Source organism: Gadus chalcogrammus, chromosome 19 (genome assembly GCF_026213295.1).
Source record: "Gadus chalcogrammus isolate NIFS_2021 chromosome 19, NIFS_Gcha_1.0, whole genome shotgun sequence".
NCBI lineage: Eukaryota > Metazoa > Chordata > Actinopteri > Gadiformes > Gadidae > Gadus > Gadus chalcogrammus.
The window spans coordinates 16,555,643-16,583,142 of NC_079430.1; the positions used below are offsets into that span (position 1 = coordinate 16,555,643).

The following is a 27,500-nucleotide window of genomic DNA, read 5'->3' on the forward strand; positions in this document are numbered from 1 at the left end:
ACGGCATCAAACAGAGTCTGACCCAGAAGGTCCGTGTCACCTGTGTGGGGGGGGGGGGATTAACCAGATTAATATCCAACATCTGAAAGGCGCTGCTGGTAAGACTTAGGAGCTATTATTTGAGTGTGCTTTTAGAAATGGCATCGCCATCCGTAAACTATTAGTGAGTGCTATTCTCACAGATGTTCTGGTTGGCTGCGTCTGCCCCTTCACAAGACCTTCTCTGAGTTTAGACCGCCTCGGGCTAATTTCTGAACAATTTCATTATCAGCTCAGGGAATCCATCTTGCCCGTCAATCACAGGAAGTGCAAGAAGTGCAGCCCTTCTCCACAGCAAAGAAACAGAAAGAGGAGGGGAGGGAGCAGAGAGTGAGGGATGCTGGAGGAGATCTTGCCCTCTTCTGCTCCCTCTCTCTTAGCACTCTCAAATCTTACCCACTTTAAATAACTTGTCAACTTGTAACTTTTCTGCTTGTGTCAGTGCTGCCTTTGGGACATGACACAGGCCAGAGAGTGAGCCCCTTCTGGCACTCCACCATCTCTACATTTAGCAGACGCTTTTATCCACATCGACCCAGTTCATACAAAGTTCATCCACAGATACCCACACCGACGGCGGAGTCAACCACGCAGGGCGACAGCCTGCTTGCCTAGAGCAGTTAGGGTGAGGTATCCTGCACTCAGCTAGGAGGAGCCGGGGATCAAACTATCTAGCGACCTTCCGGTTACAAGTCTACCCGCTGTACCTCCTGAGCTAAGCCAACCCCCTACCTCTACACACACCTACTGGTGTCCCCTCCAAGGGGTGGGGAACCAACACTGTAAAGCAGGTAGCCATAGTGGAGGACATTTAACAGAACATTTAGGCTATTCAACAGACGCTTTTATCCAAAGCGACTTATAATAAGTACATTTGTCATCATAAGAAAGTGAAACAATAGATTGCTGTCGGTACAGTAAGGATGTTCATAGAACCAAGTGCAAAGCACCAACAATCGCTAGGTTAACCCATTTCCCGTACACAAGAAAGATAGCAAGGATAAGAAGCTACATAACGAAGTACTATAACTAAAACGAAGTGCGTACATTAAGTGCCAGGACATACAACATACAACAAGTAGGAGGGGAGGGACTTAAGACCTCTCTGCATAGCCATCCCCGGCTATGCAGAGCCGAGGTGAACTCTGAACAGGTGAGTCTTGAGTCTTTTGCGGAAGCAGGTGAGGGACTCTGCGGTTCAGGATGAGGATCACGTGAATGTCTTACACTCCAGGTCGGGCTCCTTCCCGGTCAGGTAGCGCACCATCGCCTGCATCTGGGTCAGCTTCCGGTGGGAGGGGTCGATGTCCGTCTCACAGTAGGTCCTGGAGCAACACACACACACACACACGCACATACATACAGGCACACACACACACACATATACACATGCATGCATGCACACGCACGAAAACACACATGTGCACGCACACGCACAAACACACACACACACACACACACACACACACACACACAAAGAGATAAATATTATTATCTTGTCTGAGTCAGTGTCTGTGTCATGCTGGCGTCAATGAACTGAAACTAAAACAGGATGTTAACCACTCACCACTCAGTCGCTATGGTGAGGTCGGGAGCTATCAGGTCATGAAGACCTGGTTGGTAGAGGGATAGAGACATATATATATATATACAAAGAGCGAGAGAGCGAGGGAGAGAGAGCGAGAGCGAGAGAGAACAATCATTCATTAAAGAGTTGCTGAAATCACACTATTGCAGTTTTCACTGTTCGGTCTCTGCCACCAAATCTTTTGCCTCACTAAGCTTAATTTATGACACATATATCAAGCTGTATTAGCGAAGAGGCTTATAAAAGTTTGGTCGTAAAAAAAAAAACAGACCTACCCTCTTCCACCGAGACATTTCCGATGAATCTATATTGCCCATGTCCATTGGTCAGCACTATTCCCAGACTGCCAGACAGACGGAAAGAACAGAGTTAATGAGGAGAGTTTGCACACAGTGATGTGAAATATAGTGCGATCAGGCAGGAGGCGTCTCAGGTGAACCAACGCACCTGAACGGGGTCTCGTTGATCACCGTGTAGTAGTACTCATTCCTCAGGAACATCACTCTACGCTGTGGGGGTGTGTGTGTGTGTGTGTGTGTGTGTGTGTGTGTGTGTGTGTGTGTGTGTGTGTGTGTGTGTGTGTGTGTGTGTGTGGTGTGTGTGTGTGTGTGTGTGTGTGTGTGTGTGTGTGTGTGTGTGTGTGTGTGTGTGTGTGTGTGTGTGTGTGTGTGTGTGTGTGTGTGTGTGCGTGTGTTAGAGAGTTAGAGAGAGAGAGAGAGAGAGAGAGGAGAGGAGAGAGAGAGAGAGAGAGAGAGAGAGAGAGAGAGAGAGAACGAGACAGAGTGAGAAAGTAAATCCATGGTCCAGAAGATTTCTTAAAGTTTCAGACAAACAGACATCAGATCTTACCCCTTTGTCCACGGATGTTCTCACATCTAGAGATAATGATCCAGTCTCTCCCTTCACCATCGCTGTCCTCAACTGAATGGACACAACAGAGGTGCAACACTGCATTGACATACCTAATGTTAAGCAGGGCTTCTGAAACTTAAAAACAAAATGAAAATATATATTTTCAGAGCAACCTTAACAACCTCAATTATAGCTATGCATATATGACTCATCATCATGAAAATACATCTGTGTATGTGTGTGTGTGTGTGTGTGTGTGTGTGTGTGTGTGTGTGTGTGTGTGTGTGTGTGTGTGTGTCTGTGTGTGTGTTTACTCACTGCCTCTTCAGTGTCCTCCCACTCAACCTCTGCCAGATCAACACTGTTATAGTTCGGCTTCGGCTTGAGCTTCTTGCCCTCTTTATACTGTCCCAACATCACACACACACACACACACACACACACACACACACACACACACACACACACACACACACACACACACACACACACACACACACACACACACACACACACACACACACACGTGCAGTTGAGAAAGTGACAGCAACACAGAGAGATATGTGTAAAAACCCTGCAAGTATTCCTCATCCACGCTCTTACCAGAGGTCGTAGTTCAGGGTGAGACAGGATGTAGCCGTTGTTGGTGTTGAGGAAGGCGTAACCATGGATACCCAGCTGGAAGACATGTATTCAAATATATTCATCTCACATATAACCGGTGACACTCGCAAAGGACACATAATCTAATCAAAAAGACAAGATGGTATTTAGTTGTTATTGGTGTTTTTCTTTATCACAGAGCAGGGTTAAGAAATTAAAATATCATCTCTGCTGTTTTATCATCATTAAATATGTGTTATGTATGGTTCACGCAGTTTAAGATAAAAGCTTTTATTAAACTATGTTTCCAGTTGTACAAGGGAAAATACTGTTGGAAGTGCCATGAATAATTAACTGACTATACACATCATCACCAGACTGCATACCAGTGCACCTTAACCTAGAGTCTGGGTAATTGAAAGTGATTCTGGCATCAGTGTTTGTGTGGTGATCTTTGGGTATGCTGTCTTGTATCTGGGCGCTCGTCTCAATTGTGTGTGTGTGTGTGTGTCTGTGTGTGCGCGTGTGTGTGGCTATGCTACCTTGTATCTGGGCGCTAGTCGAATCAGTTCTCTGAGAGCCACATCAGTTCCCACCACTCCCAGCAGGATACCGTGGGATAACTGCAACAATGTGAACACAATAAACATAAGCACAGTCTACACCCTAAGCCACACACACAGAGTCACACTGGAGCAGTTGGTAGAAAACATGATACAGTATGGTCATCATCAATAGTTATCATTCACATTTTTCAAATCAAATCAAGGAGAAAGTAAGCTTTGGGCATTGAGTGAAACATATCGAAAGTAAATGTAAGGTAAGACAAGTAGCAAGCGGTGAATAACAATCGTACCGTTTCTTGTTTCTTGCTGAAGACCGGCATGGCCACTGAGGTCATCAGAAGTAAGCTCTGAGCCTGGCTATTAAACAGCTGCAGAACACACACACACACACACACACACACACACACACACACACACACACACACACACACACACACACACACACACACACACACACACACACACACACACACACACACACACACACACACACAAACACACACACACACACACACACACACACACAGGCAGTTGTTGGTTTAAGACAATACAGGGAGTTGGTCATCATTCAACTGCATTTATTAGTACATATTATAACTATAAACTAGTACTAACTGCTCACATCTTAATGTCTAGAAACAAGGGAGGGAAATCTGCTTGAGAAGTGTGTTTCTATTTGATACTGACTGACTTTGACACAAGTTTGTTAATATTCTGGGCAGGTATGGACCATGTCCAAGAGCAGCTAAACAGCTAAGCTAGAGGCATATATCTAAGGAAGACAGACTGATCTACTGTACAAAGATCCGCTGTCTCTTGACTGTGGCAATAAAGCTAAATCAATAAGTTTGATCGTAAAACAGACCCTTTTTCAAACTTTATTGAGAAACAATTAATTTAGTTACACCATCAGTCAAACTCAATTTCCTGTTTATTTAATGAAATTATGTAATATAATACTATATTATTCCAGAAACGATTTTTCTTAGCATAAGGCCAACACTGATAAATAAATGGACTAAATGGATATAGGACTAAGAAACAGGTGGGATTGTAAGAGCTAACATAGGATGGTATGGGTGAGGTTTTAAAGACAACGTTCTGCCAAAGATTCAAGTCTACGAATGGCTAGGAAAACACTGTTACCGCCAACTGATTCAAAACACAGTATTACCTTTTTAGTTTCTGGGAACTATAGGCGGAGGGGAAGAGACAGTGAACAGCGATGACCATGAGACGGTGAAGACAAAGACACAGCTGAAGACAGTATGAAATGATTATGGATAACGTTGACGATATGAATCAAAGAGACAATACATGCGATGACAAAGGACCCCGAAAGAGAAATGAGAATGACAAATGGAGAGGCACATTGAGTGATCAGAAGAGAGGAGTTTTTTGGGCCGGCAGAATGATGCCCACATGAAGGGGGACCTACCACAGTGTCCATATAGGCCTCCGTCCAGATGATGTCGTGGTCATGGTTGATCACCATCGGTCGGCTGAGCACGTGGAGGTACTCCATGACGTTCTCCTGCACGTCAGCCAGTGTTGAGATGTGTGTGTAGTAACCTGCGCAGAAGACACACGCAGACACAAAGAAATTCACAGATGTTTAAAACACACACTGGGATTTTGTGGTTGAAATAAATGATATCATGCAGCTGTTACAAATGATAATATCGTGTTAGTTATGGTGAATCACTTTGATAAATGTAAGCCTGATGCATGTTGATGCTGCTCATGCATGCATTTGTAATGGTGGCCACAAGGGGTCCCCACCGGGCAAATCAACCCAGTGAACGCCCTCACGAGAGAACCGATCCTCAAAGTATACTCAAAGAAGAAATGGACGATTACCTCTGATCGAACTACAATGTATTCTGGGTGAAAGGTTACTAGAACACCTAGATATGAAAAAGGATATTGAAGTTGACACGTGCATCTTTTCTCTCCATTGTCTCTTGACCTGCACTGACCTCTCACATGTCGCGGATTCGTCCGACACTTCCAGCTCCCTGATAGTCTATGCATTCTGACAGAATCACACTATGGGCGGCTGAAAGGGCAAAGTGCACAGCTATGCAGCTGACACACAGCTAATTCTGTCTATTTCAGGGTCTGACACTCGGGCAGTAGAACGAATCGCTGCGTGTCTGGCCGACATCCCTCAGTAGACGTCGACACGCCACCTCAAGCTCAATGGGGACAAGACTGAGCTGTTCTTCCTTCCAGGGCAGGCATCATCCACGCACGACCTCTCCGTCTGTTGACAACTCTACGGTGCCAATGAGTTGGTTGGCAAGGAACCTGGCCGCGACAATCCAGTCACTGCGGCTTAATGCCGTACATGAATCTAAACGGCTTTGTTCACATAGCAACACACTTGATGGTACAACACACCTACCCCAGTTCTTAACTAAGAACTGTCTTAGTCAAGGTGATCAGGGGGGGGGGGGGGGTCCCAAATCCCCCCTCAACACCCTCCATGTGGCTCACCTTTGTTGTTGCATGCGATCCATTTCACGTTATCGGCAAAGGTCATCTCTCGTCCAATCAGATAGGTGAAAACCCGTACCTGGAGAAAAAAACAACACGCAGAGAAGAATCTCAAAAACCTTCGACAGTTGACGAACGCGAGAACCTCTTGTGGATCAAATAGAGGAATAAAAACACAAACAGACTATTTCCCTTCTTTACAGGGTAGACCTGTCCAGACCGGTCTAGACCGACCTATCACCCGCCTACACCGGCCTAGTCCGCCTAGACAGTCTAGACCGTCTAGGCGGACTAGACCGACGTATCACCACGAGTCAACATCACATAGGGCTCACATTTGATCGGCACAATAAAATGCAGATAAGATAAAGCTTAACAGATGGAACTCCAGATGTGTTGGGTTTGAACGGTATTCACTTGGGGAACTTTGGAATTTGAAAAAACCATGGAAAGCCTGTACATGGTGGGGACAAGGTTGATGACGGGAGCCCTGTCGTCTGACTGCCGGCAGCGGGGACGTCTTACCCTGCGCTCGGGCCAGTTGAACTCTTCAAAGACCTCCTGGAAGTCTTCCATGGCTCCGTCGGTTATCAGCATGATGGCCTGATTACACAAACTGCCCTGGCCCTGTGCTGAGGCCTGGAGTCACACAATCACACACACACACACACACACACACACACACACACACAGACACACACAGACACAGACACAGACACACACACACACACACACACACACACACACACACACACACACACACACAAATGCACATGAAACATGTGCGCACATACAAAAAAAACGCGCACACGATCACAGATGAGAACACATGTACATCTGCTGCTGTGTTTTCTTGTTCCGATCGTATCTCGGGGACCACGGAAGCGGTCTAGTCGGGGTCAGGACGTTAGAATGTCGTCGTATCGGTATTGAACAGCGGCTAATGAGGTTTTATAAGATCAGACGTCTGCCGTTCCGAGGAGAGACTAAGAGAGGCCACGGGCGTCTGTTTGTGACGCTCAGGGCCGAAGAGACCAGCATGAGATTCCACAAGCGGCCTTCAAGTGGTCCCAATATAAACTAGTTTGTAGTTCCACTAAAGGGCTGATTATGGTTCCATGCCGACGCAACACAAGGGGGTTACGGACCCCTTACATCCTAGCGGACCCTCCTTGTGTCCACCGCAAGGCCCTGACGTGCGCCTCCCAAAAATGTTAACCTTCCGTCGTGGTGACGCAGCAGCGAGGGCTGTGATTGGTCTGCTTACTAAATCCAGACGCAGAACCCAAACAGGTTCACGGCTGGGTCGAAGCGTCTGCGTGGTGCTTACGTTGCGTCGACGTGGAACCATGATCAGACCGTAACAGCCTTCAGGTAGTTCACGTTAGGCACTAGCGTGTAGTTCCTCTAGCAGCCTTCAGGTAGTTCACATTAGGCACTAGCGTGTAGTTCCTCTAGCAGCCTTCAGGTAGTTCACGTTAGGCACTAGCGTGTAGTTCCTCTAGCAGCCTTCAGGTAGTTCACGTTAGGCACTAGCGTGTAGTTCCTCTAGCAGCCTTCAGGTAGTTCACGTTAGGCACTAGCGTGTAGTTCCTCTAGCAGCCTTCAGGAGGTGTATTCTGTACACCCTCAGAACGGTACTCTTTGAGCCAATGGGTGACGTCACAGACTCTGCGTCCTTCTTATCATTCACGGTGTGCAGACAGGCGTGCAGACACGCACGCACACACACACACACACACACACATACACACCTGGTTGAGGATCTTAAAGGACTCCTTCATGGCTTTCTTTACTTTGCCCTCTCCTTTAACATGGAGGCCTTCCACCAGGATCTTAAAATGCTACGGGGGAGAGAGAGAGAGAGAGAGAGAGAGAGAGAGAGTGAGAGAGACAGAGAGACAGAGAGGCAGAGAGAGAGAGAGAGAGACAGAGAGACAGAGAGGCAGAGAGAGAGACAGAGAGGCAGAGAGAGAGAGAGAGAGACAGAGAGACAGAGAGACAGAGAGACAGAGAGACAGAGAGACAGAGAGGCAGAGAGAGAGAGAGAGAGACAGAGAGACAGAGAGACAGAGAGACAGAGAGACAGAGAGGCAGAGAGAGAGAGAGAGCGAGAGAGAGAGAGAGAGAGAGAGAGAGAGAGAGAGAGAGAGAGAGAGGCAGAGAGAGAGGCAGAGAGAGAGAGAGGCAGAGAGAGAGAGAGAAAGAGAGGCAGAGAGAGAGAGAGGCAGAGAGAGAGAGGCAGAGAGAGAGAGAAAGGAGAGAGAGAGACAAGGAGAGAGTGAGATAGAGCGCGGAATAGTAGAGGGAGAGAGAGAGAGAGAGGCAGAGAGAGAGAGAGAGGCAGAGAGAGGCAGAGAGAGAGAGAGAGAGAGAGAGAGAGAGAGAGAGAGAGAGAGCGAGAGCGAGAGCGAGAGCGAGAGCGAGAGAGAGAGAGAGGGAGAGAGAGAGAGAAAGCAAGAAAGAGCAAGAGAGAGAGAGAGCGAGAGAGAGACATAGGGAAACGATAGGAAGGAAGGGAGAGATTAAAGTGAATTAATACCATGTATGCACCGAGCACTTAATGCATTGCTCTGGGTATTAGTATTAGCTCACATATCCCAGTGTAACCGTAGCAACAATACATCTGAATCAGGAAGAAAGAATGAAAGAAAGGAGAGAAAGAGTGAAATAGTGAGGGAGGTGTTATTGCTGGCACACTGGATGCTTACGTCAAAGACACAACAGCAATAGGAAGTCATTTGATTTCAACAACATGCACGCACACACACAGACAAACACAGACAGACACACACACACACACACACACACACACACACACACACACACACACACACACACACACACACACACACACACACACACACACACACACACACACACACAAACACACACACACACACACAGCTTCATGATGATTACAAGATAATCAAATTAATTTCAAAGACATTACCATACGGATTAGCGTTGATATAATTATGATGTAACTTAATAATCATGAATTTAAAAAGAATAACATATTACATAGTTCTCCAAAATGTTTATAGTCAACAAAAGAAGAGTGTAATTTAGGAGAGGTTTGATTAGGATCATCCTCAGCAGATGTTTCACCAACCACATACACGCATACATGGTTAGCTCTCCTAACAAATATGGGTGTATCATGATTACAACACGCAGCAAAACGTAAAGACAGAGTGTGTGTGTGTGTGCAGAGCCGAGCTCCAGCCAACATCTGTAAGCCCATTCTGTTACCGACCGCCTTACAAGCTTAGCAGCCAATCACAGCCCTGGCTTGCATGTCATGTGACATACTTAAAACAGTCACTATCCAATGACCTCACCTGATCCGTGGTGATTGTGATGCGGGCATGAAAGTAGGGCAAACTGTCCAGCAGCACACACTTAATGCACGCATTCACACAGGAACACGCGGGAACACCAAGGAAAGAACATGCATGTACACACACGCATAAAACACATACCCATACACACACGTACACAAGTAACACACACACACACACACACACACACACACACACACACACACACACACACACACACACACACACACACACACACACACACACACACACACACACACACACACACACAAACACACACACACACACACACACACACACACACACACACACACACACACACACACACACACACACACACACGAAGAACAGATGTTTGAGCCCACAGCAGGTGTTAGGATCAGAAAAAAAGAGGAATCAGAAACGAGCGGATGTGGAGAATGTGGTGAAGTTTGAAATGAAAGAAGGGACTTCTGTTGTCTTCCAGCAAAACAGAACGAATCAGGATAGAACAACACTGTTTGATTTAAAAGGGTATTTCCTTGTGTATGCATTAGTTCGATAGGTAAATTGATTAGATATAATTACATTTGATTTAAAAAGGTGGGTATTTCCTTGTGAATGCATTAGTTCGATATTTAAATAGATTAGAAAAAATTACATTATTCATTTATTAAAATGTATATTGTTAATAGATAATTATCGATGTAATAAGCATGGATAAAAGGTTTAAAAGGATTTTAAAGGATACAATTATTAAAGTTTTTTTATTTATATATATATATATATATATATATATATATATATATACACTCTTAGGGAACTCTACCAGAATGGGTGTATTTTGCCGTTCACTTCCCCATAAAACAGATGAGGTGTCTCTAATGACGACCAGGCGCTGGGTTCAGCTTCTGTCTGGATGACTGTGGCAGAGTCCTCTTCCTCTCAAAGCTCTTAGAGAGGAAGAGGAGCTCAACTCTAACGACCATAATTGTTCCTTCCGCACACGGTCAATTATAGACACGTGTCAAGGAGACGCGTGGCCTTTTGATAGTGTACACACACCCACACACACACACAAGCAAGCACATACACACACACACACACCCAACCACCCACCCAAAGACAGACAGACACACACACGCACATACACACACACACACACACACAGGAGCACACATCCCTTACCTCTCTGTTGTCGAGATCAGCTTGTACCAGCGTGCCCTTGAAGCATGGCTCCACATAACTTACGTAGTCACTATACTGGAGACACAGACAGAGAGACAGAGACAGAGACAGAGACAGAGAGAGAGATCAAATAGAAAGAACAAAAAATGAACCAGTGGATACGCCTAATATAGGGGAGTAGTAATGTTAAGAGCAAGGCAAAGCTTGGGTACATTTTTAAGTACAAATTAGGTTCAACAACGAATGCCTGATGTTGAACAGACTCTGTGGGATTAGGCATAGTTCCTCTCCAAAATAAAAATATTTTTTTTTCTCTGATTTTCAGGGTGGCTCTATGATATTGTTTTGAATTGCAGCAAAAAAACGCTTAGGGAGGATTGCCACAGTGGCATGATAACACCCTTAGTAATGCCTGGAAACACCCTGCTAAAGCCTGTTTATTAGAGTGATTTACAGCAGTACAGATCAACAGCAATAGGAAATACAGACGAGAAGGGGAAAGCAATTTCAAGCTTTGAGGCACTTGCGTATTGAGTGTGAAGGGCTAATGAATTGTGTGTGTGTGTGTGTGTGTGTGTGTGTGTGTGTGTGTGTGTGTGTGTGTGTGTGTGTGTGTGTGTGTGTGTGTGTGTGTGTGTGTGTGTGTGTGTGTGTGTGTGTGTGTGTGTGTGTGTGTGTGTGTGTGTGTGACACAGAATCTGCATGTGTGTGTGTATATGTGAGTGAGACACAGAATCTGCATGTGTGTGTGTGTGTGTGTGTGTGTGTGTGTGTGTGTGTGTGTGTGTGTGTGTGTGTGTGTGTGTGTGTGTGTGTGTGTGTTCATCTCTACCTCAAGCTTATTGTGAATCTTTGAAGGAATCCTTCTGCTGTGCGTGCGTGCGTGTGAGACACAGAATCTGCATTTGTGTGTGCCTGTCTTTGTGTGTGTGTATGAGACACATCATCTGCATGTGCTTGCGTGTGTGCATGTGCATGTTTCCATGTGCATGTGTGCATTTGTCTCATGCACGTGTGTGTGGATACAAAATGGGTGTCTGTCTATAACCATGTGTTTGCACGCGTGTGCCCGGGAGACTATGAGCGCCATGCATACTTACAGCTAGGCCTGCACGATAAATCGTTATAAAATTAATAAAAATCTTGATTCACCCCTGTGTGGATTTAAGTTTTAAATGACTTCGATTATTATTATTATTTTTATATATATATATATTTTTTAAGCCTTCATTTACAAGTGTGTGGAGTTGGTTCAGTAGTTATAAAAGGCCATAAATTAAAGACAATCTGCTGCTATATGTACAAAATAAATAAATCCGTTCTTGATACTGCACTATGATCAGTTATAAAAGGCCATAAGAAACGCAACGTGCTAGAGGTGCCATAAAACTATGTTTGGTACTGCCATTTTTTCTTTTGTCATTGTTCATGTGTGCAGCAAAAATTACATTTTGTGAGAAAAAAAGAATCGTGATATCAATTCTAAGCTAAAAAATCATGATTAAAAATGTTCCCCGAATCGTGCAGGCCTACTTACAGCTATGATGTTGACAAAGTCGTTCTCGCCCAGCGTGTCCAGGATGGTGTTGATGGTGTGCTTGGCTATCGTCAGTCTGAGGCCCTTCATGCTTCCACTCACGTCCACCACAATCACCACGTCTTTAGGGGAAGAGGCTGCCTGGATGTACCTGGAGAGAGAGACACAGAGACACACAGAGGAAAGGAGAGAGAGAGAGAGAGAGAGAGAGAGAGAGAGAGAGAGAGAGAGAGAGAGAGAGAGAGAGAGAGAGAGAGACAGAGACAGAGAGAGAGAGAGAGAGAGAGAGAGAGACACAGACAGGGAGGAGGAGAGAGAGAGAGAGACAGAGACAAACAGAGGGAAGGAGAGAGAGACAGAGAGAGAGACAGAGAGAGAGAAAGAGAGAAAGAGAGAGAGAGAGAGAGAGAGAGAGAGAGAGGGAGAGAGAGAGAGACACACACACTCAGGGAGAAGGAGAGACACACACACACAGACAAACAGAGGGAAGGAGAGACGGAGAGAGAGAGAGGGAGAAAGAGAGAGAGACACACAGGGAGAAGGAGAGAGAGAGAGAGAGAGAGAGATAGACACAGAGACAGAAAGAGGGAAGGAGAGAGAGAGAGAGAGACACAGAGACACACAGAGGGAAGGAGAGAGAGAGAGGGAGGGAGAGAGAGAGACAGAGACACACAGTGAGAAGGAGAGAGAGAGAGACAGAGACACACAGAGGGAAGGAGAGAGAGAGAGAGAGAGAGAGAGAGAGAGAGAGAGAGAGAGAGACAGAGACACACAGAGAGAAACAGAGACACAAAGAGAAGAAGGGAGAGAGACACAACATAAACCCTTGAATACCTTTTTTTAGGGAAAATCATACAACTTTTCACCACCCTTCAAAACAAAGAAAATAATTTAGACCAACATAGAGACTAACTCAGAACGGTATACAGGGTGTGTATACCTTTGTCAACTAAAAAAAGTTTTGGAGAAGAGTCTGGGAGAGTTTGAAAGATAAACAGGCAGCCGTAGATGAACAGGGAGTCAGACGGACAGACCAGGCAGTAGACAGACACTCAAACCCTATGATAGTTTTTGTTCTTCTCTGTATTCCTCCCTGTGTCTCCACTCCTCCCCCCCATCCCTCCATCGCTGTCCCCCAGCGCTCCAGGCCTGTTACTGCAAATGAGATTGGGTTCTGTACCGAACCGTACCCTCTGACCCCGTCTGCCAGCCTGACCACAGAGCTGCGACTTCTAGGAACCTGAGAGATCTCCTAAAACCGCACAGACCTAATCTGGTCCAAAGTCTATTAAGGGGCAGATGGATCCTGGGAAATCAAAAAAAATCCATGCAAAGGAGGAGATTACTGTCAAATGGAAAAGTACATCCACAAATATGTATATGCAACAATACAATTCAATCACAAAATAAATTATTAATTATTGTAACAATATGCATATATTTCAATGAATAAATATGAAGATCGAATTGCAATGCAAAAAATCAACCACAGACAGGTCGTTAAGGTCAACCAATCTCCTTACAGAGAAGTAGCTTATCAGGCTAACACGCTACAGGGGTCAGAGTGGCACGGATAGTGTGAGGGGCTTATTACAAAACCCATGAGTTGAGAGTACGTACGTGTGTGTGTGTGTCTCTGTGTGTGTGTGTGTGTGTGTGTGTGTGTGTGTGTGTGTGTGTGTGTAGGTGTTTGTGTGTGTGTGTGTGTGTGTGTGTGTGTGTGTGTGTCTGTGTGTGTGTGTGTGTGTGTGTGTGTGTGTGTGTGTGTGTGTGTGTGTGTGTGTGTGTGTGTGTGTGTGTGTGTGTGTGTGTGTGTGTGTGTGTGTGTGTGTGTGTATGTCTGTGTGTGAGGTTGTGTGACAGGTAATTCGCCAGACAGCAGTGCTACAAGGTGAAGGTTGGCTCCTGGACAGAGGGAACTGGTTGTACAGATCAGGGTTGAGAAGGTTGGATTAGGAGGAGGTGCTTTAAGGTGAACGCCGTCGTTCCAATTAGTGTTTTAAAGGTGCCTTACTTAGTTTAAAAGGAGTTCTTGGACCCTGCTATTAGGGAACTTACTGACTTCTGAATTAATTTCTGTTTGATTCCGTGTTCATTGGTTCTTATAATGATCCCTGTTGATCTCGTTCTTGATTCGTAAAATACGTCTGGTGTTGTATAGCATGCATTACCCTGTCCTGTTGGATCCTTCCTGGACCTATACTATTATGGTCTGTTCTGCTCAGGCCTGTTACGCTCTGACACATCATGCATCATCACACCAGGTCGGACCATCAGGGACCATCATGCACCCTGGAGATCTCATTAGCCCGCTCGGCCCAGCAGGAAGCGTAACGGAGGAAGAGCAAATTACCAGTTCCTGTTCCTGCAGTCAAAGGTCACGACCCCATTGTCATCCGGAGTCCACTTAATCCCTGGAAGAGAGGGAACGTTTAAACACAGAACAATGTTCCCTTTTTATGAAGAAAACTAGTGGTAGTACTCTGTGTAAAAGTATGTGTGTGTGTGTGTGTGTGTGTGTGTGTGTGTGTGTGTGTGTGTGTGTGTGTGTGTGTGTGTGTGTGTGTGTGTGAATGTATGTAAGTGTATGTGTGTGTGTGTGCAAATGTATGTGTGTGTGTGTGTTTGTGTCTATGATGGTACCTGGATATAGTCTGAAGAAGCCTGTAGCGGAACCAAAGTACTGCCAGGTGAGGGTCGGATCCTTCTGGAAGTTATCGACGAATACATCGTTTAGAGCTTCCGACATATACGCTCCGTTTAAAATACCAGGGTCTGGAGAGAAAGAGAGAAAGAGAGAGAGAGAGAGAGAGAGAGAGAGAGAGAGAGAGAGAGAGAGAGAGAGAGAGAGAGAGAGAGAGAGAGAGAGAGAGACTTTTATAACAGACGTTGGTAGGGACTTGTGAGTGTGAATGTGTGTGAGGTTGTGTGACAGTTAATTCTTACAAGGTTACGGTTGGTTCTTGGACAGACTTGCTAGGTTGTAATGATCAGGGCTGAGAAGGTTGGATTTAAAGTGTTGGACGGGACTTGTATGTGTATGTGTGTACCTTTATTAAAGACGTTGGTAGGGACTTGTATGTCACTCAACAGGGTGTTGACCTGAAGCTTGTTGAAGTGTTCGTTCTCCTCTAGAGCGAACTCCCCCCCTAGATCCACTGGATTCCCATTTCCATCCACTTTGTTGATCATCAGAGAGTTGTAGTAGTCAAACTATCACCGAACGACATAGTAGTCAAACGAGCAGACACAGAACAACATAGTAGTCAAACTATCAAAGAACAACATAGTAGTCAAACTATCAAAGAACAACATAGTAGTCAAACTATCAAAGAACAACATAGTAGTCAAACTATCACCGAACAATATAGTAGTCAAACTATCACAGAACAATATAGTAGTCAAACGAGCAGACAACTAGCAGATACAGAACAGCTACTGGTTTACATCAGCTATGTTGAATCCAAAAGTAATTTATGTTCAGACCAATACACTTTTGTTGCTTAAATGAAATGTTTATTTAAACAAGCCGTCATAATGGATTAGTGTGAGTGTAGGCATGCGTGTGTGTGTGTTTGTGTATGTGTATGTGTGTGTGTTTGTGTGTGTGTGTGTGTGTGTGTGTGGGTGCATGCATACCTCCAGCGTTTCGTTAAACTCGTGGTAGAGATCAGCGTCTTCTGCTGCCTCCGCCAGTCTCTATGACCGCAGAGTGGGGTAAAAGGTTCAGCAATCACAGTACATTACATTGGACTGAAAACAGTTTCATTGTGCCGGTGCATGAATGGGTGCACACTGACGTGTAGTTAACCCTATGACAAGACTTGAGACATGAGACTATGTGGGGCATTAACGTTTCATACAGCCTGTATGTGTGTGTGCAGTCCACACTTGGATGCGTGTGTGTGTGTGTGTGTGTGTGTGTGTGTGTGTGTGTGTGTGTGTGTGTGTGTGTGTGTTTTTATGTGTGTTTTTATGTGTGTGTGTGTGTATAAATGTGAGTGTGCACTGCAAATGTGTGTGCACTGCACATGTGTGTGTGTGTGTGTGTGTGTGTGTGTGTGTGTGTGTGTGTGTGTGTGTGTGTGTGTGTGTGTGTGTGTGTGTGTGTGCAGTGTGCACGTTTAAGTGTGTGTGTGTGTGTGTGTGTGTGTGTCTGTGGGTGTGTGTGTGTGTGTGTGCGTGCGTGCGTACGTGCGCAGTGCACATACTCTATATACACATACACGCGCACACATGTGTGTATAAGTGTGTGTGTGCATGTGTATATAGGAGTGTGTGCACTGCGCACGTATAAGTGTGTTAGAGAGTGAGTGAGTGAGTGGGTGAGTGAGTGAGTGAGTGAGTGAGTGAGTGAGTGAGTGAGTGAGTGAGTGAGTGAGTGAGTGAGTGAGTGAGCGAGTGAGTGAGTGAGCGAGTGTGAGCGAGTGTGAGCGAGTGAGTGAGCGAGCGAGTGAGCGAGTGAGTGAGTGAGTGAGTGAGCGAGTGAGTGAGTGAGCGAGTGAGTGAGAGAGTGAGAGAGTGAGGGAGTGAGTGAGCGAGTGAGCGAGCGAGTGAGTGAGTGAGTGAGCGAGTGAGTGAGCGAGTGAGTGAGTGAATGTGAGTGAGCGAGCGAGTGAGTGAGTGAGTGAGTGAGTGAGCGAGTGAGTGAGTGAGTGAGCGAGTGAGTGAGTGAGTGAGTGAGCGAGTGAGTGAGTGAGTGGCTGTTTCCCAATGTCAAGGAAGCATGCTCAACGGCCGCCCTTTTAAGGACGCTACGTCATCGAACGCCGACAAGCACTGTTCCAATGTTGAGGACACTCGAAATACGCCCCCCTTTCGGGTCCTTCGTTTTTGAGAATTCCGAGATTTTTCAAGGATGCATCGCTGCATCCTAGACGAGCCAAAACTACCCACAATCCTCTGCGTTCACTGGGCGGGTTCTTGAAAATGGCAGAGCAGTACGCGTTCAAATGAAGTGAAGTTATATTAGTTTTCAGAAATATTTTGTGCCGTATTGCTTTTTATAGATTCATCATGTTAATGCAAATAATCAAGCCTAAAGACCTGTGCCACTTTTCAAACGTTTTTGCAACTTAATGATACGTTGCTATATTTTGCATGGACGTAGCTGGTGTTAAACACCACTGTCACCAATGTCAATTTACTCGCTCACAAGATTACATTATTTATGTATACCTATTTATGTTTGTGTTGAATCGTTTTTTTTAGGGTCAGCCCAGCAAACGGAGGCTTTTGTGCGCCAGGGTGGCGCACAAACATATGTTTACCGGTGGAAGGGATAGTGCCACTATCCAATGTTGTAAAATTAATGCACAACCGATCATTTGCAATGTTTGTAATTTTTAATGAACGTATATAATTGTATTTTATATGATATACTTATGTGTTCAAAGCACTGGTAGATTGTAGGCATATATGAATGAATGAATCAGATCAGTTAAATAATATATCCAAATTAATACACGTTTATCATCTCTTTCTTTGCCTTTTCCCCCCTGCATAATAGTAATCAACCGTGCTGTAAATGTGATGCATGAATTAAGTTCTCAGACAATTTCACTTAGTTTTATAAAAATTGAATGAATTTTCCTTTTAATAAAGACAATTCGATCAACCACAACAAAGCTTTTGTGACTTCCCCAAAGAGGCTCCATGCGAAGGAGATATGACCGCATTCATAACAGACAAAAGTCAAATAAATATCGATCAGCTTGATTGCTGCCATGTTTTATTCATAAGCGCACATGTGTTTACAAGCGGACACGCAGTATTAAAAAGCGGAAGCTGAAGCGCTTCCACACTACCAAGTCGTTCCCAAAGTCAGCCGTTACAAACGCTAGGAAGCACTCGAGCTAGCACTCTAGTCTCATCTCCATAGGACGGGACTAGCAAGGACGCGTCCTAGCAAGGCTCCAGCCTTCACTTTGGGAAACAGCCAGTGAGTGAGTGAGTGAGTGAGTGAGTGAGCGAGTGAGTGAGTGAGTGAGTGAGCGAGCGAGCGAGTGAGTGAGTGAGTGAGTGAGCGAGTGAGCGAGTGAGCGAGTGAGTGAGCGAGTGAGTGAGCGAGTGAGTGAGTGAGTGAGTGAGTGAGTGAGTGAGTGAGTGAATGAGCGAGCGAGTGAGCGAGTGAGCGAGTGAGTGAGCGAGTGAGTACCTTGACAGATTTCATCTTCCTCCCCAGCATCTCTTCCATCTCCTCTGCAAAGCTCTTCACCAGCTCTTGGCCGTCCATCTCCTCCATCTTCACGACCCCCTCGATGTCTTTGTACTTCTGCAACGCCCCCCGGGCCCAACGGGCGGCAGGATTAATGGTCCGCAGGCCAAAGCCCAGATCACGCATGGCGCTATCGCCTCGCTCAGAAAATGGTTTCTCAGAAATAGGTCTCTTCATCACACAGGCCTATTTCTGAGAGTATACATCCACAATAATATGTATCTGTGTTACCAAAAGAAAGATAACACCAAGATAACAAAGTGGACACTCCTTGGTAGGAGTATAGAAAGCTAGAGCACAGCCTCAGTGAAGGACTTCATTTCCGCCTGAAATAAATCTCATGTTTTAGATTAAATACCGCCTGGTGCATCATCAGTTGGTAGCCCTATCATAGCGAAACATTAAAGCCATCCCATGTAGTACAAGCTTCCGGCCTGATCTGTTTATGCCATTCTGTCGATGAATAGACAGAATGCACGCACATAAAAAGACACACACACACACACACACACACACACACACACACACAGTATTTACTGATGTTACACAACATTAATGCTTGTGTACTGCCTCTACAGAGGCATGTACCAGATTTGTGAAGCGCTGCCTGGAAATGACACACACACACTCTCTCTCTCTCTCTCTCTCTCTCTCTCTCTCTCTCTCTCTCTCTCTCTCTCGCTCTCTCTCTCTCTCTCTCTCTCTCTCATACATAACCCACATTTTTATATTATATTAAATAACTCTTCACCAAGTTCCTTAATGATAGATGGTTGACAAAAAATCTTGAACACTGCTTATCACCAAACTCACTGGCAACCTGCATTCAATACCGTGTCAATACTGCGCCATATCTAGTACAAATCTACTAAACACCTCAAGTAACTTCTGACATAATATCTAATCCATATCTAGTCCATACCGCATCAGTATCTAGTCAATATCGAGGCAGTAACTTGTCTATATCTACTAATTACCTAGTCAATAACTAGCCAATACCTACTCAATAACAACTCAATACCTATTCAATATCTAGTCTATGTGTAATCACTATCTCCCATCCAACCTGCTTAGTCACAACTTCATCAAGTTTCCAAGGAAGAGCAACTTATTGACTTATCTATATATCTGCGCTTCCGCAGCTTACTAATTGCTGAAGCGCCGTCTGTGATGTACTGGCTCCAGTATGAAACAAACACACTGTACAATAAGACCTTTGATTGCACCTAAAGCAAACATTTGCGCTTCATAAACAGACGACAATTACCACTTTGTTTATCATCGCTACCGTTCCTACTTCCATTATATAGACGCAATTACATGTTTTCATATTATAGTTTATAGCCTACTCCGTACAGATTGTCCTGGTGTCCATAAACTAGGCAAACAAGACGACCAGAGGGGGAATAAAAGGAGCTGATAACGACAGAATATGGCTCGTACATGAGAGACCATCATGGGATTTTTGTTGCCGATACTCTGCCATATTAAAATCCAAAATTAACGTAAATATACCGTAAGGGAGGTTAATGACAACTTTGCTTTCGCATGAGAAACGCTTTGGCAGTTTGAAAAATAACAATGTCTCCGCATAATGACAAATCATTTCATATTTTAAGAGAGTGCACTATTACCACAAATAACTAATAATTATTATGTATATTTATCTACACGTTTCACTATCGACTACTCAATAAACTCCACCCATGTTAATCCAATAACATCCCAGCAACATGCATACACACAGATACACACACACAAAAACACTCACACACTCATAAGAAAGTTAGAACAAGGATGACATCATGGTAGTCAAATATGAAAAAGCTCTGTGTGTTTGTGTGTGTGTGTGTGTGTGTGTGTGTGTGTGTGTGTGTGTGTGTGTGTGTGTGTGTGTGTGTGTGTGTGTGTGTGTGTGTGTGTGTGTGTGTGCGTGTGTGCGCGTGCCCGTTAGTAATGAGGATGCTTTCTTTTTCTTTTTTTTCGCCACCCTGTCGACCGCCTAGCAGGCCTTTCCCCCATATGCTACACCAATATAATCTGCCAACACATAGTCACGCACACGCATTATCTACTTACTGATACAGCAATAGTAGATGGCAATAGAAATAGGTGGTTTGCCATGAGTGTGTCAGTAAAATGTGTGTGTGTGTGTGTGTGTGTGTGTGTGTGTGTGTGTGTGTGTGTGTGTGTGTGTGTGTGTGTGTGTGTGTGTGTGTGTGTGTGTGTGTGTGTGTGTGTGTGTGTCAGTTCGTCAGTGCGTGTGTGTGGAGGGGGGGGGGGGGGGGGGGGGTATATTTTACCTTCTGCAGTAGTTTGGCTCCAGAGTATCTGCTGGACAGAGCGAGTAATTGCTTTCCAAACGTCTCGGCCCATTGCTGCACCCTAAGCACACAGAGGACGTCGAGAGGATTAGCCCGATGAACCAGGGTAGACAGACAGTACAACCTGGCATAAGAGGTTTGTTCTCAGATAAGATGCGCAGCAGACGCAACGTAAAGCACATACTTCAATTTCAGACTTCGTTAAGTTCATGGCGAAGCAAGACCAAAAAAAAACGATGGCATAGCCATATTCTACCAGTCAGTTGAATGAGCATGAATTACTGCTGACGTGAAAAGTCAAAGTGGTTGACGTGTGACAGCGCGGCTGACGGACGGCGGGTTCAGCCAGGTTGAGCTGACATAAGACGGAACAGGATGGACCAACAGATGGCTCAATGCGGGGGTTCAGCTAGCTCCCTGTTAGCTCACGCCACCATGGTCAAAGCCATGCCATGGAAGCATGGTTGTTGCCCGGTTGACTTGAAATTTATGAATGAATCGTTATGGTAAGGGAAATTTAAAAAAAAAAAAAATGTAGTCTCCGGCGTCTCCAATACAGGGAAAGTCTGACTGAATTGCCAAGGAGTTTATACGAAGAATAGCGTGGATGAGGCTCTGGAGATCTTTGGGGCTGCGAAAAACACAGAAGAAGAAACCAAGTAGGCCTATTTATTCATACCGAAAAAATTGCTACAAATAAATATAATTTAAACAAATCCAAACAAAAACAAAAACCTGAAAAGTCGGTTAATTAAGAAAAATAAGTAATGAATAATCACCTCAAGGCAGGGCAATAAACAGTTTGATATGCCCGGCTCGTGGACGGCGTACCGCCCGAGACGAAGTCGAGGGCGGTAACCTTCCACGAGCCGGGCATATCAAACTGTTTATTGCCCTGCCTTGAGGTGATTATTCCGTTTATTCTACTTCTCGCTCATGGCCAACATAATAAAACAATTCAAATACTTTAATAATTAGCCTTTTTCTTATTCGTATTGCATTCTTATTAAATGTATACTATGTTTAAGTTCATCTCCCTCGAAAAGTAGTTCCCTTTAGAACTACGTTGAATAACGTTAGCTCAGCTGTAGGTAACTCGTTGCTAAATAATTTAGTTTAATAACGTAGTTGTTACATTGTATCTTGCTTGCAAAACTATGTATCAACTGACCCTCTGATAGAATTCCGACACATTTTAGAAACTTTTTTAAACAAGGTTTATTTTTACAATGGACCTCACGTTTGAAATGTATGTGATAGAAAACGATACAAGCGGCGTATTGATCTACTGTGCTCAGTCAGCAGCAAGTAGAACCGACAAATCAGCGGGCAATATGCCGGATTAATGCACCCCTCCCAGCCAATCAGAATCGAGCATTCTTAAATGAAGTAGAATAATACATTTTAAATAATATGCCAACTTTACATTCCTTACATTTCTCTTTGAGTTTGGACAAACGGACACGTTATCATTATTTTAAATTTCCTGAATGAAGCTATTGCAGACAATAACGACGCAGTCATGTTTCTACCAGCCAGCATCAACCTACTAACCTACGTTTACAACTACACATATGGCTCCAGCAGAGGTAGGCCTGTACGTCAGACGCAGTAAAGCCTGGCTGCTGAAGCCATATGCCACTGCCCTGGGAAGCAGGTCCACATCTAAAGCATGCAGCTACGAAATCTGGCCAATGTACTCTATTACATAAACACTATAAGTACTTCTCTAGTCATCAGCAACCCTAAAAATAAATCTCCTTGAGATAATGTGTTATTGAGCCTCCCCTTTAACACTTGTGATCACACTTCATCGTTTAGAGTCCATCTATCTTCTTGGAGGCGGACCAAGGTTTCAGCGCAGGCAGATAAAGAGCTGAGAGTTCTTGGCAGGAGGCAGCAGGTCATGTCCAGCCTGAACCGCCTCCTGCGCTGCCAAATCCTCCCCAGGTGTAGAGACATGCGCTGGGCTGTGTATTTCCGTGGCCCGGTGCACCCCACTGTGACTGGATTGTTAATCTCTCACTGTCAGACAACACTGCTAAGAAACAGATTAGAGGTCTATAAAGCCGGCCAGTGCCTCCGGACTCAAAGAGAAATGGAAGGAACATAAAGTTGGCATGTTATTTTAAGTAACCGATTGATCCTGTTTGTTTAAATTTTATTTAATTATAGTAAAGCTTTTGATATCAATAAATACTTTGCCATCTTCTTCTGTGTTTTTCACAGTCCCAGTTTATCATCCAGGACACAAATACCCGGTTCCAAAGAATCCTGCATCATCCACTCTGTTCTTTGTTTAAACTCCTTGGCCATTAGTCCTAAACACAAACTATAACATCCCATTTCTCATGCTCTCTAAGACAAACAAACACACACTCTCTCTCTCTCTCTCTCTCTCTCTCTCTCTCTCTCTCTCTCTCTCTCTCTCTCTCTCTCTCTCTCTCTCTCTCTCTCTCTCTCTCTCTCTCTCTCTCTCTCTGCCTCTCTCTCTCTCTCTGTCACACACGCACACACAAATGCACCCAGGCGCACACACACACACACACACACACACCCTCATAAACAGATAGACACACACATGCATAAACTCTCACTCACACACAAACACTGATTCACACTTGCACACAAACATTGATTCACACACACACGCACAGATACAAACACACACACAAACACACTGACACACACACACAGCTAATAGGTTGTAGTAAACTGACTGAAGTCTATTGATCTGTTAGTGTTTGCGGTCAGCAGAGTAAAGGCCTGACACAGGAGCTACTCAGGCACAAACAGATACGTCTGGGTTCTGGCTAAACAAAGACAAACTGCCTTTGTGTCACGGAAAACTGAATGAAACTGGACAGCCAAAAAAACAACCTGATGGACGGACAGATACGGGGACAGAGAGACACAACGCGGCGTTGGCTTTGTCGGGGCCGGGACTTTGCTAACAGCTGAAATGAAATAAAAAAGGAAGATACAACTAAGCGTGTCCAACACAGTGGTATGACCTACACAAGCATTACACTGACCTGCTAATCTCTTTCATTTCATATGAGTGGTTGGACCATAAGCCTCAATAAAAAGCGGCCCGCCATCCACTAGCAATCTCCAGCAGCCTATAACCTTGGCCCGCTGATCTACGGGAGCCAGACGGGTGCTTTACCCCATGTACAGGCAGTATATGAGCTGTTGGCTTATAGTATTCAATATGTGATGTCGGGCTGTGCCATAGAGGTGGGTGGAGAGGGTTGAGAGATCAACAAAAACAAAACAGGTACTTGAAGGGCAACACCGGTCTGGCTGAACAAACCGTGGTTGGAGGAAAGCTCAGTGGAAAATGCTCATTTGCTTTGTGAAGGCATCAATGGTGAAATGTTTGTAGCATTAAAGGGATTGTTATGTCGTCTGCTTCTAAAGCAGCACACTGATTGAAATTTGGATGCAGAGGCGTTTAAAGGGGAAGTGAATCTGAAACAATTCTTTTTTTAAACGGGGTCAGGTGTTTGGTTCGCCCTTCATAAAACATTAAGTACAGTACAGTAGAAGAGTGCAATCAGTATCAGTACAGCCATGTGTTCCTGCCATCACCATCATCATCATTCATCACAACACTCACGTCTCCGGGGGGATCTTCATCTGGGCCTGAGCGCCGAGCCAGAGACAGACGAACACCGCGGCCCACAGCAGCGGCGTTCGTCTCCTTCCCCCCCGCGCCCCGCTCGCTCCCGCTCCGGCCGGACTACGTTTCCCAGCATGCCCGGCGCCGGCCCGGCTCTGGCGCCTCATCCCTGTAGCAGCCGGTGGCACCGCGAGGCTGCGGAGACGGAGGTGGGATTAGAGCAGAGCTGGAACCCAATGAAGGCGAGCGTGCCAGGACGCATGGGGCCCGGGGGAAGATGAAGGTGACGAGAAGGAAAAAATAGATCGAACGCCGGGAAGGAAGGGGAGGAGAGATGAGCGGGTTTTTCCGGATGAGACCGGAGAGAGATGGCTCATCATATCCTTTCATCAGAGGCCAGAGGAATTAATTCAGATTGGCGTTTCAAGTTAGGGTTAGGGTTAGGGTTATTTTACTCAGAAAGTAAAATATGTAGGAGGACCATCAAAGATGCTTAATGTATCTGGAAGTTCACATCAATGTCTATGCCAGAAGTTAAGACCTGAACGTTTCAAAGAAGATTGTGATCTACTATTGTTAGAGGACCAGAACTGATGTGCATGAACACACAGACACACAAACACACAAACACACAGACACACGCCCACACACACATTGTATTTGTCACAGTTATCTTTCCAGCTAGTATCCACGCAGCTTCACAGTAACGAACACAATGTTGTGTACTTGCCTTTTGAAAACAAGGTCCAAAGCTCCTGTCCAAGGTTTTTAGAGAGCTTCATGTACAGACAAACTGTCTCCAGTTAAGTGTGGATCTACGCTGTTTAAAAAGTCTTTAGAATCACTGACTGCTGAAATACAGTCAAACCGATTCGGCTTATTAGGAGTAGTGAACAATATCCAGAACGATCCAGAAAGATTTTGACCACCAGGTCTAATTGTACAAACAGAAAGAGCTCAAAAGTATGTTGGTGAGGAGTATAAAAACAACATATTCTGGAGGCAAAAGTTCAGCTCCCAACATGTCAGTCCTTACAATCAGCTGCACACGTCCGAGGTGGCTGGTAGACGCAGCATTGTTTTATCAACGATTAAACCCCATCAGTCACGTGTTGCTGCATCTTTCCAAAGTCTCGGCATCATGAGCCGGTGATCAGAAGTGAAGCCTCTGAAGGGACCAAGTGACAGACAACTATCGCCTCATACAACCTGGCTGAACCACCGGCAGCCAGACAGACACTCTGTGTCCTCGGGGTCAACTGAGGAAGGTACAGCTGTAGATCAGCGTCGTCCAGTCCCCACGGTTCCCGTCTTCAGGGTCAGACTTCACCTGTGCACGGCAGGAGTGGCAGCAGACGCTCCCCATCGCGATGCTCCTCCCTCTTCCCTTCGCCTCCTGCTGTGCTCCTGTCGGCCGGCTCGCTCCCCCGCACTCCTCTTCCTCCTCCTCTTCCTCCTCCTCCCATCCACAAGATCCCAAGGTAAAGGTAGAGGAGCGGAGGTTCAGAGACTGCCGAGGTCCCGGCGCAATTCCCCTGCCTTCACTCCCAGTAAGTAATCCGGCGTGTGATGGTTAAGCACACATAAGCACACACACACACGCACACACACACACACACACACACACACACACACACAAAACGCAGACACGCACAAGCCAATTCAAAGAGTGCAGTCTGAAGGAGGAGAGAATTCCCGCTGCATCCAAAGCACTGAGAACTTCTTCCGTGGTAATTGATCTCGCGCTGCTGGACCAATTAGCCCTCTTGCTCCAGGAGGACTCCAGCGCTCCGAGTGAGATGAGAGAGAGAGAGACACACACACACACACACACTCACACACAAAGCTAGGTGGAGCGTCCCATGGATGAATGGAGGGATAGACGGAGGGATGGAGGGAAGAAAGGGAAAGTGGAACTTCCTCTCCTGACAGTATCTGTTCTGCTTATCTGGGACCGGTTTATACAATAATCCACAGAAGATTAAATCCCTCCTCCCTTCATCCTTCTGTCTCTCTCTCTCTCTCTCTCTCTCTCTCTCTCTCTCTCCCTCTCTCCCTCTCTCCCTCTCTCTCCTGCTTCCTCTCTTTGTACACACACACAGAGAGAGAGAGAGACACACACACTCACTCACTGGTCCTCTCTGTCTCTCTGGGGTCTGCTCTCTCTGTTAGCTCTGGACTCATGGATGACTGTCTTTTGTAATGCCTCTCTGTCTTCTGCCTCCAGTGTTCAGCTCTGCCTACCTCCCCTCATTAAAACGCTTTCTGATCTCTGACTTAACTCTCTCTTTTTCTCTCTCTCTCTCTCTCTCTCTCTGGGTCACTCTGTCTCTGTACATCTCTTTCTCGCTCTCACACTGTTTTTTTTTTGTTTTGTTTTTTCTTTCTTTATTCCTTGTTTACTTTATGTGGTTGTTTGTGTGTGTGTGTGTGTGTGTCTGTGTGTGTGTGTGTGTGTGTGTGTGTGTGTGTGTGTGTGTGTGTGTGTGTGTGTGTGTGTGTGTGTGTGTGTGTGTGTGTGTGTGTGTGTGTGTATGTGCGCGTGCTTGTCTGTGTGTATTTCTTATAGCTGAGGTCAGAGCTCATTCCATGTGAAATAGTGTAGAATCTGCAGGTTGTGGTCTTCACTAATACTTTTCATCAACCTGCTCACATTAACCACCACTTCATAAAGGGTCCAATGGGCCTTTGATTCAGCTAGCTGCTCCATCTTGGTTCTCAACACTAGTAGGGTGGTGGAACCGAATGCAGAATCCCGCATTCTGTTCCCACACCGGCTTAAGTTTAGATTCAAGATGGATTCAAAATGGCCGCCAAGTTTATCCGGCCATCGGACAGTGTTCGTGTTGTCTGATGAGTAGCCGGTACATTTCACACACTACCACCACTGAGGTGAAGCCATGGCTCACTGCTGGGGACCGGCACACGTGTGCTGTTCCTTGTCTTGGCGTGCGCATGTAGCAGTCGTGGAGCCAAACTGGCTACAGCGTGACTCATCGTGCCATATTTTTCCATTACTCCATCCGCCCCCTCCTCACCCCTTTGGCTAAGTTCAACGCTTGACGCGTAATTCAACACAATGGATCATTACAATCATTAAATAAACCAAATTAACTATCAGGGGTTGGAAAGGTCCGTC

The 27,500-nt window shown here is 45.4% G+C and overlaps 1 protein-coding gene across 1 annotated transcript in view; it reads right to left on the bottom strand.

Moving 5' to 3' along the window:
- Positions 1–27,500, bottom strand: part of LOC130372594 (voltage-dependent calcium channel subunit alpha-2/delta-4-like) — a 37,440-nt gene that overhangs the window by 8,251 nt on the left and 1,689 nt on the right. Inside the window, exons 2-24 of the mRNA XM_056578689.1 lie at positions 24,359–24,556; positions 20,716–20,797; positions 18,353–18,469; positions 15,835–15,894; positions 15,246–15,408; positions 14,839–14,970; positions 14,549–14,609; positions 12,196–12,346; positions 10,659–10,733; positions 7,902–7,991; positions 6,673–6,786; positions 6,148–6,226; positions 5,087–5,220; positions 3,939–4,016; positions 3,625–3,705; positions 3,083–3,157; positions 2,798–2,884; positions 2,477–2,548; positions 2,075–2,136; positions 1,903–1,970; positions 1,607–1,652; positions 1,267–1,364; positions 1–40 (exon numbers count right to left, since the gene is read on the bottom strand). The exon at positions 1–40 is cut by the window's left edge and continues 54 nt beyond it. Coding sequence (XP_056434664.1) covers positions 1–40; positions 1,267–1,364; positions 1,607–1,652; positions 1,903–1,970; positions 2,075–2,136; positions 2,477–2,548; positions 2,798–2,884; positions 3,083–3,157; positions 3,625–3,705; positions 3,939–4,016; positions 5,087–5,220; positions 6,148–6,226; positions 6,673–6,786; positions 7,902–7,991; positions 10,659–10,733; positions 12,196–12,346; positions 14,549–14,609; positions 14,839–14,970; positions 15,246–15,408; positions 15,835–15,894; positions 18,353–18,469; positions 20,716–20,797; positions 24,359–24,528 — 2,135 coding nt within the window. The 5' untranslated portion in view covers positions 24,529–24,556. The remainder of the gene's footprint in view (positions 41–1,266; positions 1,365–1,606; positions 1,653–1,902; positions 1,971–2,074; positions 2,137–2,476; positions 2,549–2,797; positions 2,885–3,082; positions 3,158–3,624; positions 3,706–3,938; positions 4,017–5,086; positions 5,221–6,147; positions 6,227–6,672; positions 6,787–7,901; positions 7,992–10,658; positions 10,734–12,195; positions 12,347–14,548; positions 14,610–14,838; positions 14,971–15,245; positions 15,409–15,834; positions 15,895–18,352; positions 18,470–20,715; positions 20,798–24,358; positions 24,557–27,500) is intronic.